General features: G+C 41.0%; 1 protein-coding gene across 1 annotated transcript in view; it reads left to right on the top strand.

The window, feature by feature from the left end:
* The window catches only part of UNC13B (unc-13 homolog B), a 178,620-nt gene that overhangs the window by 112,611 nt on the left and 50,196 nt on the right, over positions 1-15,813 (top strand). Inside the window, exons 19-24 of the mRNA XM_062513980.1 lie at positions 7,065-7,234; positions 8,076-8,191; positions 9,996-10,159; positions 12,155-12,305; positions 13,290-13,358; positions 15,583-15,672. Of these exons, the coding sequence (XP_062369964.1) occupies positions 7,065-7,234; positions 8,076-8,191; positions 9,996-10,159; positions 12,155-12,305; positions 13,290-13,358; positions 15,583-15,672 (760 nt within the window). The remainder of the gene's footprint in view (positions 1-7,064; positions 7,235-8,075; positions 8,192-9,995; positions 10,160-12,154; positions 12,306-13,289; positions 13,359-15,582; positions 15,673-15,813) is intronic.

Here is a 15,813-nt window from a genome sequence, read left to right as displayed (position 1 = left end):
GCAGAGTGTGATAAATGTAACTCTTCTAAGGGTGACACTGTTTAGATTTAATCACCATGTCTGTGATTCAGCAGTTAAGGTGCTCTTGGGCATTAGAGTTGATGTTACTTTCTGTCTTGCCTGTGGTGGTTGTCTTCCTTGCCTTAAAACGGCACCAGGAAAGAATGAGCACAGTGTCCACGCTGATGGCTGGAGAGCATTCAATACTGCAGTCAGTATGTTGTTTAATTAGTAGATGTGAAAGCTCACCTTCTGCTGGATGAGGAGTCATTTAGAAGCGTGTGCAGCACTGATTTTCTACACACCCCTGTTTCTATTTTGCGTTTATGGATCTTTTAGCAGCTTACAGCTCTTTAAGTTCTAAAGTTTTCTAACCCATAATCAAATGGAAATTTAAATCAACACATTCAGGCCCAAAATACCCATTATATACCCAGCATTTTTAGAAGAGATTGTCAGGTCAGTCAAGAGATTGTCAAATTTTGAAGCGTTGCATGGGGAGATGCCTTTGATTCTTAGAATGAGGTTAATTTCTTGTAGTGAGAGAAGGGTGCACTTGAAAGCCATGCAGTAGCCATATGAAAGCTTTGGTGCTCAAAATGGCTAAACAATTCAAAAGGCGCAAGAAGTGTAAGTAGAGAGGTCAGGTCAGTTACTAATGTGTGTGTCAGCAGTGCTGGCTTGGTGGATTTGTTTGTAGCTGATGTTCAGTAGGTGCCTAGTGCCTTCCATATTATCACAGTTCCAGTGTTTTCAAAGGTTGAATGTAGAGACAGACATCTGAGTGCATCAGTCATTGGAATTATAACACAAGTATTATAACCATGGCATGAATGAATGTACACATTGTATAGATGAGTGATACAATTCTTTCTACAAGCTCAGTAGAGCTTATTAGAAGCAGCTTAAATAAGTTTGAAATTTTTTATGTGTCTGGTAGCCTATTTTAAATAGGAGGGTTTATGCTTATTTACAGTGATTGATAGAAAAGTATATAAACTTAAATTTCTCTCCCTAAAAATGGCTTTGTTTATTTTCCATATATTTTCAGAAAAAAATAATGTGGTAGGTTTGACCCAATTGTAAAAATCCAGATTTAGAATAATCTTTTAGAAAAGGCAAGGTTGAAAATGTTTTGGATTTCCATTATAAGTGCTTTTTAGGTCATTACTAGCCTGTGTAAGTGTAGGCATCTGCTTAGATTAATCACCAGTTCTTGCAGTGTATTCATGTTGCCTGAGCAAATGATTCGCAGGCTGTTTCTTTCTGATAATTCTCTTTTTGTATATTTACATCCATAGCTTTAGGAAATAGGTTGTTATGGAGAGATTTTTTAATATTTCATCAGCGTTTGAAGACCTCTGAAAACACAAGGTGTTGATTTTTCTGCTCTCTTCAAAGTGTTGCAGGCTTGATGCAGATTCTGCATATGTGGTGCTTGGCAGCAGGAAGCTTGGTGAGGGACTCCAGCCACTGCTGCAGCACAATGTTCTGTGAACATGCACTAAGGAAACCCTGCTTCCCTTGGGTTTACATCCCCTTCCCTCCCGCAGTAAATCCCAGTTTCTTCCTTCTAGTTGTGATGAGCAGGCTTACAGATGTCCTCCTCCATTTGCTTTCTCCTCTGTGCCCTCAGCTCTTTTTCCTTGCCCTTAGCTCTGTCGGGCCAGAAGGCAGCTAGGTGTCCTACCTGCAGCTGGATTCTGAGTTGTCTGTAGTGGTTGGTACATAACAGCCAGCTGGATGCAGGCTTTCCAGGGACAGCAGCTGGTGTGGGTTTCTCTTCTCCATCTAGCTGTCTTCTTTCCACAAAACCTGTTGGAACGTAGAAGCTTTCATAGCAAGTCTGCATAACTCCCATTTCCTTATGAAGCAGTTCAGTAATATTAGAAAGAAGCTATTTTTGCCATATTCAGTGCAATTAGAGGAAGACAGTAATTCCCCATTTAGACATGTTTTAGACTGTCAGTGGAAATTACAGGGTTCTTGGTATCTTTTTTTTTTTTCTGTAAAGACTGAAGCTGAGCATCCATTTGCATGGGTTACAATAGCAGATAGTATTTAGGAGAATAAACCTGACCACAGGGCAATTTCAGTTTTAAAGGGAGAGCTCTGGAGTTGTTTGGAGGCTGCTTGTCCATACCTTTTGTTCAGGGAATGCCATAGTCTTTAAAGACTGTGAACACTAAATGCGACTGTTCTTCCATAGGTGCAAAATTACTTCTGTTTGGTTATGCAATTTTCCTTTTAGCTGTTGAGTGTGCTGTCAAACTCAACATCTTTCAGTTATCTCTGTGATTATATGTGCTGTTCCAGAGCTGTATTTTAGGCTTCCCCTTCTGAGATCACTGTTTATAACCATTTTAACTCTCCCCCCTCAGACTCCCTTCACTCTGTGGCAGGGGCCATCCAATTTGTTTTGGTTTCTTTAGTCTCCTAGGTACTGCAGATACTGAAGCTGGCACTCTGATAAAATCTCACTTGTTTCCCTGCTGAGTTGCCAACATGAGACTTAATTCTGAATGCAGACCTGATGCCTTGTGGCAAGCACCAGTTGGAAAGCTGAGTTAATGTAGCTAGGGATGTAAAATGCAGAATCACTTTATCTGCTCTTTGTAGTTAGAACAGCTGCACCATTAATTTGTCAGTTGGTGTTGTAACATTGGGTAACAGCAAATGATTGCACTTGTTCTCCTAAGAAAAGAGCTTCATGCTAGTAAGAAGTGAAAACTCATTTATTTGTTCTTAGCAAGAGTGGACTCACAGGGCATATTGTTGTGCTGTTGTGCTTAACTTACAAAGTACTGAGGATTTTCCTTCATTCTCTTTGTGCTCTGATTTTGTCTTCAGTATTTTCTCCACTATCTTTTTTTCTTCCTAAAAGAGGAGTCTTGTCATCATTTAAAAATGAGCCTCTTCTGAGAAGTTTTTTGCCTTCCATTCCCGCTGCAGTAGGCTACAACTGAGCTGCCAATTGGACCCTGCAATGTTTTGACACTTCATTTGAACCACATTTGAATCCTCATGCTTTTTCAGCCATACTGTTTCACCAAACAACTTTTTTTTCTGCTCCCCCTCTGTATGTTTGTTGGTCTTTATCATACTGGTTGCTACAACTACTCCTTCCTTTATGATTTCCACAAAATCATTTCTTTTTCATGGGCTTTGCTCCTCAGAAGCAGAACTGTACTCCTCAAATGATCACAGGTCCTAAAATCTTGCTGATCTGTTATCTCCTTTGTATTTTCCTGCCTCCTGTACTGTCATCCATTATTTCTGCAAGCAGCTCTGCAATTTTTTTCTTTTTCTTTCTCTACCATTGTATGAAATGTCCCCTGCACTGGAGTGTAGAACTTTACAGGCCCTTCTTGAAAACTGTGTCAGCAGAAAGGAAACTGCTCACAGAATATTGGACACAGAGACATTCATTAGACTCTTTGAATCACAAATATTTTTTGGTTCAATACAAAAAAATACAAAAAAAAACCTACTCAATTCTGGGCTTGGCTGACCTACTTTAAAATCTGAAAAATGTTGTTGCTTCCTCTGATCCTTTATTTTCCTTGTATGTTCTTGCTTAAATCTGTCTGTTGTGTTTTGTCCGTATTAGCCTGTTAGCTCTGCAGGGCAAAATTAGCAAATTCAGCACAAATGTTGTTGGGATTTTTGTTTCAATCAATGAATCATTGGTTCAGAAGTAGTATACTGTCATTTTTGGACATTTCTCCTTTTTCTTTCTCTCCACATTTTGAAGGAGATGAAGCACATCCAATGACCTGTCCCAGATCTGTGATATCATCCAAGCCCATCTGGCCCAGCCTGTACAGATGGGCAGAGATCTCAGAACTAAGAATCACTTCCTGCAATTTTTTTTCAGAAGTTTGAGCTAGATTAGAGGGATACAAATTGCTAACTTCATTGTGGGAGGAACTATAGTGTAAATTCAACAGTTGCTTGTTCTGTTTAGCCACCAATATACTAATTACTGTGTGTGTGGGCATGTCACTGTGAGCAGACCAGAATTAACCGCAGCTTTGTGTGCTCTCGTGCTTCCCCTCAGCTGGGCATGGGAAGAGACCCAAATATTGACAGTGCAGGGAACGTGTGTGGGTGCTGGGGCTTCGGTGCTGTGTAAAACTAAAGGGGAACGTGGCAAAATATATGGAGGTAGAGAGTGGGATAGTGAGCAAGTCAGCAGAACCAGGCTCAGCTCCTTCCAGTGCAGTGACTGGCTTCAGGGAGAAAATCTTGATGGGAAAAACCCCTGATTTTAGTTTTTGTTTTAGATTTTTGTATGCTGTTTCTGGAAAAGATTATTTTTTTAGTAGCTTAAAGTGTAAAAGTAAGTTCTTTTATAAAAGTAGCACCACTCCAAAAGCTGAGACAATATGGATAAAAATGAAAGGGTTTGTGCCATGTACATAGCAAACCTGGTTTCCAGTCTCTTGCTCTCTGAAATGGACCTGAAAGTATTTGATAATTTCCTTTTGGTGGGGTCACAGAATGTCTCTTTTCTCTGCATCCTCTTTGGAAAAGCTGTTGGAGCTCAGCTGTGGGAGGGTGGACATGTGTGCACACGATGAAATCAAACTTAATAAAAACATAGTGAGAAGTGGGGTAGACATCTTGAGAAATGTGCCAGCTCCTGTATTAATGAGGGGGAGAGCTTCTAGCAGCAGAGCTTGTTAGCCACAGTCTTATGGAGTCGTGTCGCTGTCACAAATTGGAAGCTATTTCTCATTAGTTAGAAAATTCTTACCCATCAGCAAGTGCAACTCTTCCAGTGCTCATGATTCTGTTTTGGGGTGCTCACTGAAAATCACTGGTTTTGACACAACTATATTGCTTCACCAAATCAAGAACTCTGGTACTACAGACTTAGATGTTTGATGGTAAGCCACCAGCTCAAGGCTTTCAGCTGCAGTGAGCAAGTCATAAAGCTCACTCTCTGGCATGGGACCAGCACAAAGAAAGCAAGTTGAGCAGTCTCTTAAAAACAGCAAAGAAAGGTGTGGTGAAATAGAAGCTTCAATAGCTCAGTAAATGCTATTGGAAGGCTTCCTGTAGGATGTTGCAGTAAGTGAGATGATGCTGCTGTCTTTGAGTGAAGGATGATAGCCAGCCACCTCAGGAGTGGGGGATGATGCGTGTGGGACTGCTTAAGTTAGATTTAGGTTTGAACAGTGCATGTTTTCCTTAAGGAAAAAACATTGGAAGCAAAGAAAGAAGACCAAAATGGTCCTAGCAAAGAGCTGTCAGCCAGAAGGTGATGTCTGAAGAAGTCAGGAGTTAACTTACAGATGCTTGGTAAATGGCTCTGTGTGCCAGTTGTGTTTTGAGGCTCCTGTGCATTTCTGAACACTGAGCCTCTACAGTACTGCCAGGCTGCACAGCAGTGCACCATGTCAGGAACAGAGGATTTCTTTTACATGCTTAGGCTGTATTGCTGGCAAAGCACTCAGATAAGTTTGAGAGCTACAAAGAGCAGCAATTCCAGCCATTCCCTGCTTGTGAACACTTGTTTGAATGGTTTCTTTGGGAAGACATTATTGAAGTAAAAGAGGGGGGAGAGGAGAGTGAAGATGGGAGACATTTAACCTCTTTTATTCTGAGCTCTAAATACAGGTTGATTGCACAGCAAAGACAGGGAACAGCCATGTGTTCTGCCTGTGATTCGAGCTGCATGGAATTGCCTGTAACCTGGTCTATATAATTTCCAGCTATTCCCCTCTACTGGAAAAATTAGTAGGAGCTGCATGGATGTCTGTTAAACAAGGTCCTGAATCACAGTGGTGGCAATAAGAGCCCAAATGGTTTCTTGGCAGAGAGCATGCTCATAACCAGCCACTGCCACATCCTATTGACCAGGCTTAGCAGAGCTCTTCTGACCCATTTCTTCTTTCTCCCTGTTGCTTAGCAACAGATGCAGCATGTTAATGTTAAAAAGGCTGGAAAACAGGCCTTCAGCAGCAGTTGCCTATTTTCATAGGTTTTATTTGCTTGAGGGTAGACATTTGTAGTGGTTATAGTGAGTAATCACCCTTGTCATGGTCTTATATGAGCATTCAAATTGCTATATTGCATGCTCTGTAAATGAGCAGAGCTGTTATAATACAGTTCTGCCCACTTCTGACATCCAAGAGCCTGTTTGGATCTACAAAAGGTATCTGAAACACCTGAAAAAGAGGGAGATTCTGTAAATCCTCTCTGCGCATTAAACTGGAGGGTGCTGATTCATCAAACAGTAAACTGCTTCTTTTAATGGAAATGTCCTTATTGGTCTGCCCAGAGCACAAACTATCAGTCTAAGCTGTGAATACTAGGCAAAATCAATTACAGTAATTAAATACCAATGATGTAACTATTCTGTCACACCCGTTCCCCTCAGGCAGCGTGGTGTATCATCTGATTGCAATGTATTATGCATTGATACACTACTGCTTTGTGACAGTCTTGAAGTAAGAGATCTACCTCCACCTGAGCTATTTATCCTTTGTTAGAAACCAGCACAAAGGGTGTTCAGCACAGGTCTTCAGTGTGCTAACCTAGAAACTGCATAAAGACAGGTAGCCCTTACAGCCTACAGCTGAACAGGAGGTCATTGATGGAGAGAGCTGTTGAAACCAGTTAGATGCTGATTGTCATTTTTGCAGGGGGAGTATGCTAGCATTAACCACCCTCAGGCTTCTGTGGGCTTTACAGCAAAACTGACAGCTGTGAAGAGAATTCCCAAGTTCTGTGAGCTGCTGCAGAGAGTGAGGACAAGCAGCAGAGCCACAACTGCTTGGGAAGTCAGAAATCACTGGCTGAGGTTGGGGCAGGGTGGCCTTTCAGCATGCATTTGGAGTGTATTGTCTGCCATGTCACAGAAGCATTTACAGTGCACCAACAAGTTGTGTGTTTTCTATCAGACACTCCACTTTTGAATAAATGCACATTGTTTGCACTTTATTAATACAACTGTCTGATTTTAGAGTAGTGGGTCAAGAGGAATACAGAGCGTGTAGCAAATAAATGTTGGCTTCATTGTGCACTCTTAAAATTACATTTTCTCTTGTTTGCAGTGAGTGCCATAATTCCTCTGACCGGATCAAGGTGCGAGTGTGGGATGAAGATGATGACATAAAGTCTCGTGTCAAGCAGAGGCTGAAACGCGAGTCGGATGATTTCCTGGGGCAAACAATCATTGAAGTTCGCACTCTGAGTGGAGAAATGGATGTGTGGTACAACCTTGGTGAGCAGGGCATTGGGACTGAAAACGTGTCGTGTGTTGGTTTGGGAATGTTTGAGAGCAATTGGATGCATGTGGACAATTTGTAAGAAAGGGAAAGAAAGTTTACATGGTTTCGAGGGCATATGATGCTGCTGAAGAGCAGCTGCAAAGCTGATCCCAGTTAAAATGGTATGTAATGTGTCAGAAGGTTGATGTCAGCTCTGTCAGCCATTGAAAAGTACAATGGGAAAAAAGCTTAGAGCAAGACTATTCCACCTCTGCTGGAGACATGCTGTCCTGCATTCCTTTTTTTGGTGTCAGCATTTTACCAGTCTGTAAGCAGGTGCACTACACTGCTCTGGCAAGTTGTTGAGATATTTTCCAGTGACTGTTGTAGGAAGTACCAGCAGGCATCCAAATGGTGCTGAGCTGACAGGCACTGTGGACCTGTCATCTCCTAGGAGATCCAAAATCTCCCAGCAGTTCCCAGGAGTTCAGGGCTGTGGTGAAGTTAGGGGCAAATTCCACATCAGTCAGCCCTGTAAAGGAATCTGTCCTTGCTGGTTCTAGTTCACCTGACTGAATCCAAGACCCTGTAGCACACTTGCTGGCAAAAAGGCTGTCTTATGTCTAAAAAAGTACATAGTTCTAATTAGATGTATCATATTGAGGGTGTATCATGGCAATTGTTTTGCTGATGTCTACTTAGTATTATTCAATTATTTGAAAGAAAAGAGAAAGTTTTCTCTGTGGTGACTCAGCCTGAGATTCCAGCAGTTTCTTTTGTCAGTGTTGTCACCCTGAGAAGGATGTGCTCTGATCATGAGCAATGCATATAATTGCTGATGGTTTTGCCTTCTAGAGAAGCGAACAGATAAGTCTGCAGTGTCCGGGGCTATTCGCCTGCAAATCAGTGTGGAGATCAAAGGCGAGGAGAAAGTGGCTCCATATCATGTTCAGTACACTTGCCTTCATGAGGTAAGAAGTGGGAACATCTGTTCATTCTGACCATTGAAAAATCAGTTTTCTGACATTTATTTCCTTGAAGTGTTCCTCCTTGCCCTAGGTGAGCTTTCTTTTCACTGCCATGCAGGCCGGGTAACACACTGAATCATGAAACCCACATTTGTCAGGGAGGCAAAGGCAGCTTTAAGCTGTTTCCCCACACTTGGGGACTGGCTGGCTCAGTCTGTCCCACTCTCACAGCTGTGCTACTGTCAGGCAGAGATCAGGTTTTGGTTCCACTCAGAGCCCATGATGAGTTTAAGGTGGAGAAACCTCTGAATTTCCTTGAGTGATGTTTTCAACATATACTGTACCTCTGTCTTTCTTTAGAGGAAGCATACTAAAATGCATTATGAGTAAATTCTGAAGAGGGAGTCTCTGTCTTGGGCTGTTGAGTGATGCAGGTACTGGTGGTATAAATTTTTTCATGCTGCTGCAGTGGTGTGTAGTTACGAAAAACTGATGGGGAGCAGAAGATTAAGCTGAGGTTTCTGAGTACCGACCTGTCTCAGGATGGACTGAGCTGGACAGGCAGTGCTGCAGAAGTTGGGAGAAATACAAAGATGACTTGTGAGAAAGACTAAAGGAAAAACCCTGTCTTGGAGAGATGCTCAGCCGGGGTCAGTCTCAAAAGTGCCTGAATAAGGAAGAGTAGTCAGAGCCCTGTATGCAGGAATATCCTGAGGTCAGTGAGGGTTAAGCACAGAGAGGGACAGTTGTATCACAGAGAGGAATGTTCATCTACAGGAACAGCATATTTATCCAGACACTGAGCTGGATGAGCCTTCTGGTGTCTTCTGTCTTTACCAGGGAGCTCTCTCTAAGATAAATACGAAGCTCAGAAAGTAGGCTTCTTTTAGTAGGCTGTGTTGTGTCCTTCAGTGCATATTTATTAGTTTGTTTTTTGTTTTTTTTTATTTCGATGATGGCTGCTATTTGGTAAGCTGTTTTGGTTTTGTCCTTTGAACATGCATGATCACTTGCTGCTCTTTTTTTTTGCAAATAGGTATCTTCTTAACTATCACCTTTTTTTTTGTGTGTGTATTCTAAAATGAAGATGATTTGCAGCAAGAATAATATAATCAGGAGAAATAGTACTGTAAAGTAGAGTTCTCTAGCTACTAATGAGATCATTAGATTTTTGCATTGCTTACTGTAGGGAGCCAGCTGTCTGAAAGGCTGATGAATCTGTAAGTGACATGAATTTGAGGATTACTGAGAAACCCACTGAGCTGAATGTGCAATTTCTGCATATCAATGATAGCTGAAAACTTGCACTAGATAAAGTGAAAGGTTATGTTGAATAATAATGCAAGTGTATAGTTGCTGGGGGTGATCTTAGGGGTATCCTTTTCAGGAAAAGAAATCTGTTTGGACTGTTCTCTATAATAATAATTACAATGCTGATACAGAACTGTAACGTCATCTAGTTTAAATAGCTTGTCCATATTAAGGCATTTTCATTCTGAGGACAGAAATGCGTAGGTTTCAGGAAAGTTAATTAGAATATGTTTTCAGTGCACTGAAGCACTCTTGTGCATCGGTCACATTGTCTGCTGGGTAATGTTGTAGGTATGCATGTGAAAAATTCAGCTATGAGATTCTTTCAAGAAGAAAAGAATGTAAAAGCAGACAATACAGAGGAGGCAGGGGGAAAAAGAAGAGGAGAACAACGAAATTTGTGTTTGTGCCACCACCTCAGCAGTTGCATACTCTTCATGAATCTTAGCGGCTTCAGCAGCCTCACATACAAACTTGTTCCTGTTTTGTTTTTCAGAACCTCTTTCACCATCTCACAGATGTGCAAGGGAATGGGGTGGTGAAGATCCCTGATGCCAAAGGAGATGATGCATGGAAGGTGTATTTTGATGAGACAGCCCAAGAGATTGTGGATGAATTTGCAATGCGTTATGGCATTGAGTCAATATACCAGGCCATGACGTAAGATGCATTTCCTGTATTCCTTAGTGCAGATAATTGGTGTTACTAATTGATGTAACTCTCACTGTTTAGCAGATTAAATGTATTGGTAATGGAAAGCTTGGCAGCGACAGCTGCTCCTTATGGGGCTCGCTCTGAATGGGAAGAGACTTCCTGTCTTTATGTCACTGGTGTCCTCAAAGTCTAGAAATTATTGTCTGCCATTTCTGCTCTGAGACTCAAATCTCTGAGAGCTCTTCCATTAAAAAGGTGTTGCTCAGGGTTCCCACTGAAGATTTCTGATGATGTAGGAAGGGATGAGGTTTTGTGGAAGTGTTTGTCCTATGTCTGTTGTAGCAAGGGTTACAGTCCTTTGAAGTGACTAATTTTCCAGTCGTTTCTGAAAACACCTACAGAAGATTTGAGTAATGGTGCCACTGATATGTCCTCTTTGGAGCTGGACTGTATTTGTATCTTCAAAGAACCTTCTCCTGGTCACTATACTTTTACTTGGATTTGAGATTAGTCATTCTTTCTTAAAGACTAGTATTGCAATGCTTAGCTCATTTCTTATTTCAAACATAATATAAAATGCAGCAGACAAAAATGAACATTTTCATATTAGAAGCTGAAAGCTTTGGGTTACAAGTTCTTAGATGAGTTATGAACTATACTTATGTCATCTTGCAAGCAGCTTTTCTGCCTATTGGTTTAAGTCAAATGGAAAAGAATTGACAGGTTTCTCTGGCAATCTAGTCACTGCTTATACCAGGGCTAACTTGAAAGTTGTACTAGGCTGCTCAGGGATGCAAAAAATTTCCAGGTATGAAGATCTACCACCTCGCTGATTAGATCCCTGCTACTCACAGCTTCTCTTCTTAAAGCTGAACAAAGCTATTTCATGTGTTTGTATTTATCCAGTGCCTAAATGACCAGTTGGTACAGAATTGTCATGCAACAAGCATGATTTTAGATTTGGGGTAGATAAAAGGACAAAGTCTTTTACCGGGAGGGTGGCAAAACAGTGGATGGATAGGCTAGGCTGCCCAGAGAGGTGGTAGATGTGCTATGCCTGGAAGTGTTCAAGGTAATGTTGAATAGGATTTTGAACAACCTGGTGTGGTTGAAGGGGTCCCTGATCACTGCAGAGGTTGGACTAGATGACCTTTAGAAGTCCTCTCTAACCCAAACTATTCTGTGTTTTTATGAGTACTTCAGGGAGAAAGTTACATTTGGAAAGTAGTTCCCAGATCTAATCTGGGAGTAATGGTGCCACAGATCTAATCTGGGAACTCAGTGAGCATTTCTCCATAAAAATGTCCCATCTCCTCTGCCTCTTGGAATGAACTTTACTTGCCATTTCCTATGATAGAAGACCTCTTAAGCTCTGCTTTAATTTTTTTTCTCGGTCTAAATTTTAATTTTTTTTTCATCATTTCACAAGCCTGGATGCTCCTAGCATAATTTGGAGACTTCCTGGAGGAGGGTTCCTTGCATTTAATGAGAGAATGGGAAAATGCAAATCAATGTGCACACTTCTTGCAGGCTGAATGGGTTAGCCATAGGGAATCACGTATCAGTGCAGCACAGAAATACTAGTCTGTACTCTCACTGGACATTAACGCTTTCCAGCTGCTGCTGCCTCATGACACCTCTGAACCTGTGTCTGCCTCAAGCAGCAGCAAATCGTGTCAGTTTCCTTGTGTCAGGCTTAGTTCTAGGAATTGGCATCAGGACCCAGGGCATCTCTAAGTCATGTACTGCCAGCAACAAATGGTTGAGAAGCTGTTTTATGATCTGGAAATGGCTGCGCAGTGGAGGGATTTCTCTTTGTTTTGAGCTGTTGTCTAGATGACATCTTTCTGAATAAAAACTCTGAGATGCTGGAGTTCTATAAAGTGATGAAACATAGCTTCCATCTGTTCGTGGTGCCCGCCAGCAAAAGGGTCTGTTAAAGGGATAATGTCAAACTGCACAAAAGAGACCAGAATGGCTTACATCACTATCCTTTTGCAGGCATTTTGCATGTCTCTCCTCTAAATACATGTGCCCAGGCGTGCCAGCTGTGATGAGCACCTTACTTGCCAATATCAATGCTTATTATGCACACACCACTGCCTCCACAAATGTGTCTGCTTCGGACCGCTTTGCAGCCTCCAATTTTGGGGTAGGTTTGTGTGTTTAGTGATGTTGCACTTGGACTTTGCCTACAGTGCTTCCACCCTTCAGTAAATAAGTTGTTCTATTTAAGGAACATTAAAATTGTGAGGAGTTGGACACAGTGGAACTCTTTTACATTGGACAAAGAGCATGGGTTTATTGTCTTCATCATCACACATTTCAGATATCAATCAGTCTAATGTATTGTGTTGTTTATTCTTTGTGTGTTCACGTTACAATGGAGCACAGATGGTATGGAATGAGCAAACAATACTAACTCTGCATGTTGGTGCTGTTGGTAAAATATACCATGTGATCTGTAATTTCAGAACTTTGTTTTTAAAAACAACAACTGCTTTGAGAAAAAAAAAGGCACCACCAACAAAAGAAGTCTTATCCTCTTAAATGGTTAAAATGTTTTGTGTATAACTTGTGGAGTTGAGCGTGCTGGAAAAGTATTTGAAAAAGCTTATGCTTCCCATCAGATTGAGAATTTATTAATAGACTGAAGAGGTGTTCACAATGCCAAATCAGAATTCAGTGGAGAGACCTGACCCAAGAAGTTATGTCACAAGAAACCTGTAGTACTTGTCACTTACCTAGATAAGATCACAGAGCTGTATCATTGCTCTGAAATAGACCCGTTTCTGCCTGTAATTTATTCATCTCTGAATAAATATTTTCTCTCAAATACAAGTTTGGTGAAAATTTCAGATGGAAAGTCAGAATGGTTTCTGTTATGCCTCTACTTCAGAGTGGTAATGGAGTGTTTTTTTCCGAGAATTCTGATGTTTCACAGACTTCATAAATAATTGCAGTTTAAAAGTAAATCTGAGAATTTAAGAAAATACTGTTAGCACAATATATCCATACTGCTCTCTTCTGCTCTTATGAGATCTGACACCGATTACCTGATATCCTGCTGCTTACTCTGAACATGGATTAGACAGTGGTGATATGTGAATGTTTATTGGTGTTTTCTGCTCAACAGAAAGAACGATTTGTGAAGCTTCTGGATCAGCTTCATAATTCACTTCGGATTGATCTCTCAATGTACAGGGTGAGTGGGAATAAACAGAATCCTTTCAGGTATTCTGGTGGGTAGATGGGAAATACACCATCTGGATTTCTCTTACATTTCTAACTTCTTGCATAGTTTGTGTTTTAGGGAATTGTCATGGTGAGCTTGTTGCTCGAATGTACTGCTTGTTTTCCTCGTGGATAGAACTTAGACCTTGTTTTTTTCTTCCACTGTGATTTCCTCAAGACTTCTGAAATAATTTGAGCATTGTGAACTGTGCTCATCTCTGATAATTTCCTGGAAGTTTCCAATCCAAGTTGGATTGGATTAAATAATTTGGGTTACTCTTACCAGATACTTTGGGTATCAGTTAAAGAGGGAAAATAGACTTGTTCTCCCCTACTATGACAGAAATATTTTAGAGGACCATGTTGTCACTTATTTTAGGTTTGGCAAACTTGAATCACGATGTTTGAGATCCCCCCACTTCAGCAGATTGTGAAAAGATGCTTTTCAGATGTTGGAATTAGTCCAACAGGCTTCATAAACCCTCTACTTTGTTTCTTTACTCCTTGTGAGTCAATATTGTCTTATCATGTGACTTGGCTGGTTTCTTTCCCTTAATTTCCTTGCTGTATTATTTCAGTCAGTGACTAATTCCTTGAAAAGTTTGAAAGTGGTGGCAAAATGTGAGCTTTGATTTTATTTATTAACCACTTCTGATTTTAACATTTTCCTGAAACTTGGAAAAACATATAGAGGAGAAAAACACAAGCAGATTAAGAGAAGTGCATTAAGAAGACAAAACAAAAAGGAAAAGGGGCAAGGTGCAGAAGAAGATAAAAGAAATATTGTGTGAAGATCTGCTCTAAAGCTACATTACTAGAAAAAGGAGCTCTAAATAGAGCCAGCTGATCCTCAGAATAGCAGAGAGAAAATTATCAACCCATGACAATAGGAATCCATAGCAGTGCTGCCTTTTTTGCTTGGTGTTCAGTAAAAGCTGCTTTTTGGTGGCTAATGCAACTGAAATGTGCACAAACAAGTAAAATCTTACATAAAGAACCAGGAAAGATTTGTGTAGTTTGAATAATTTAGGTGTAATCTAATTGGTATTATATTTAGAGAAATGGCTGAAGCATTATGGGAGCATTTAGTAATTATTTTAAGACCCCTAAAGGGCAGGTTAAGTTCTGAAAGAAAAGGTGTTAGTTTGCAACTTTCCAGACAGGAGATGGCAATTTATATTCATCAAATGGTTTGTATTTAGGTCTTGACCCATGGAAGTCTTTGATTTTGATGAACACCCCGAGTTCCAGAGAGCCCATGTGTGGACAGCTTAACTCTTAAAAGGAGAGTTGTCTCAGAAGGGCTGTCTACAAATGACTGCAAAGAGCCTCAAATTGTCTGCAGTGGTTAGCTGAACTGCAGTAACACTCAATTACTACTGTCAAGAGACAACATATTTTTCTGCATATCCTCAGTATAAAGTGAAAAACTATTCCCCTCTGCCCTTTTCACCTTAATATCTAATAATTTTTGAACGTGCAGATGTGCAGATTGCCCCTGCTGTTTTACTTGCAGCAAAACCAATCACATCAGCTTGAATGCAAGAACATGCTGAGAAACAGGAACGCTGCTAAAGGACACAGGTCCACAGGAGATGGTGGGAATGTAGGAAAGGGCACAATGCCTGAGGTCAGAAAGGGAAAAGTTTTGTGCAAGAAGCAAAGCTAGCTGCATTCTCCATATATATTTGCATTTGGCATCTCACAGGGTTCTGGCTAATTCCAGCACCATCTTATGGGAGCAGTGCTAATTTTTCCGTTTTGGTCTTGTTTATTTCTCTGGAGAGGTGTTGCATAAAGCCACACCCCTTGGTATCTCAGAAGAGAAGCCAGAAAACCAAGCATTGAGTGCAGAATGGAAAGGACTCAAATAACCTCAGGCAAAAGGCCAGGGCTGCCAGTGGTGAAGCTGTTCCATGCCTGTTCCTTTGACAGCCAAGGAGACCATTCCTGCTACCTAGGGCTGTCAGTCTCCTGGCATCCACAGACTTTACATTTATATGAGAAGCTATTTAATTAAGCAAACAGATAAGCTTCTGTAGCCAAAAGGCCTTATTTATTCAGCATTGTTTTGACTGGTACAAGCTTCTTGAGCAGGAAATGTTTCCAGGACAGTTTCCATATTTAGCATATGCTTGAAGCCTTGCATGGATCTGACTGTGCTTTCTAACAGGATTTCCCTTTTCTGTCAACAGAATAACTTCCCAGCCAGCAGCCGTGAACGGCTGCAGGACCTGAAGTCTACAGTGGATTTGCTGACCAGCATCACTTTTTTCAGGATGAAGGTAGGGATATGAGTGGGGATGGGAATGGCATCTATGCAGTTTTTTCCCCCCATGAGTTGATTTCCCATTTTCATACCATGTTGTTGTGCTTTAGACACTTAAGGTAAATGGAAATAATCTGCTGGCCATGTATAAACAGCC

The sequence above is a fragment of the Cinclus cinclus genome, chromosome Z (genome assembly GCF_963662255.1).
Source record: "Cinclus cinclus chromosome Z, bCinCin1.1, whole genome shotgun sequence".
Lineage (NCBI taxonomy): Eukaryota > Metazoa > Chordata > Aves > Passeriformes > Cinclidae > Cinclus > Cinclus cinclus.
This window is presented reverse-complemented; position numbering and strand designations above follow the sequence as displayed.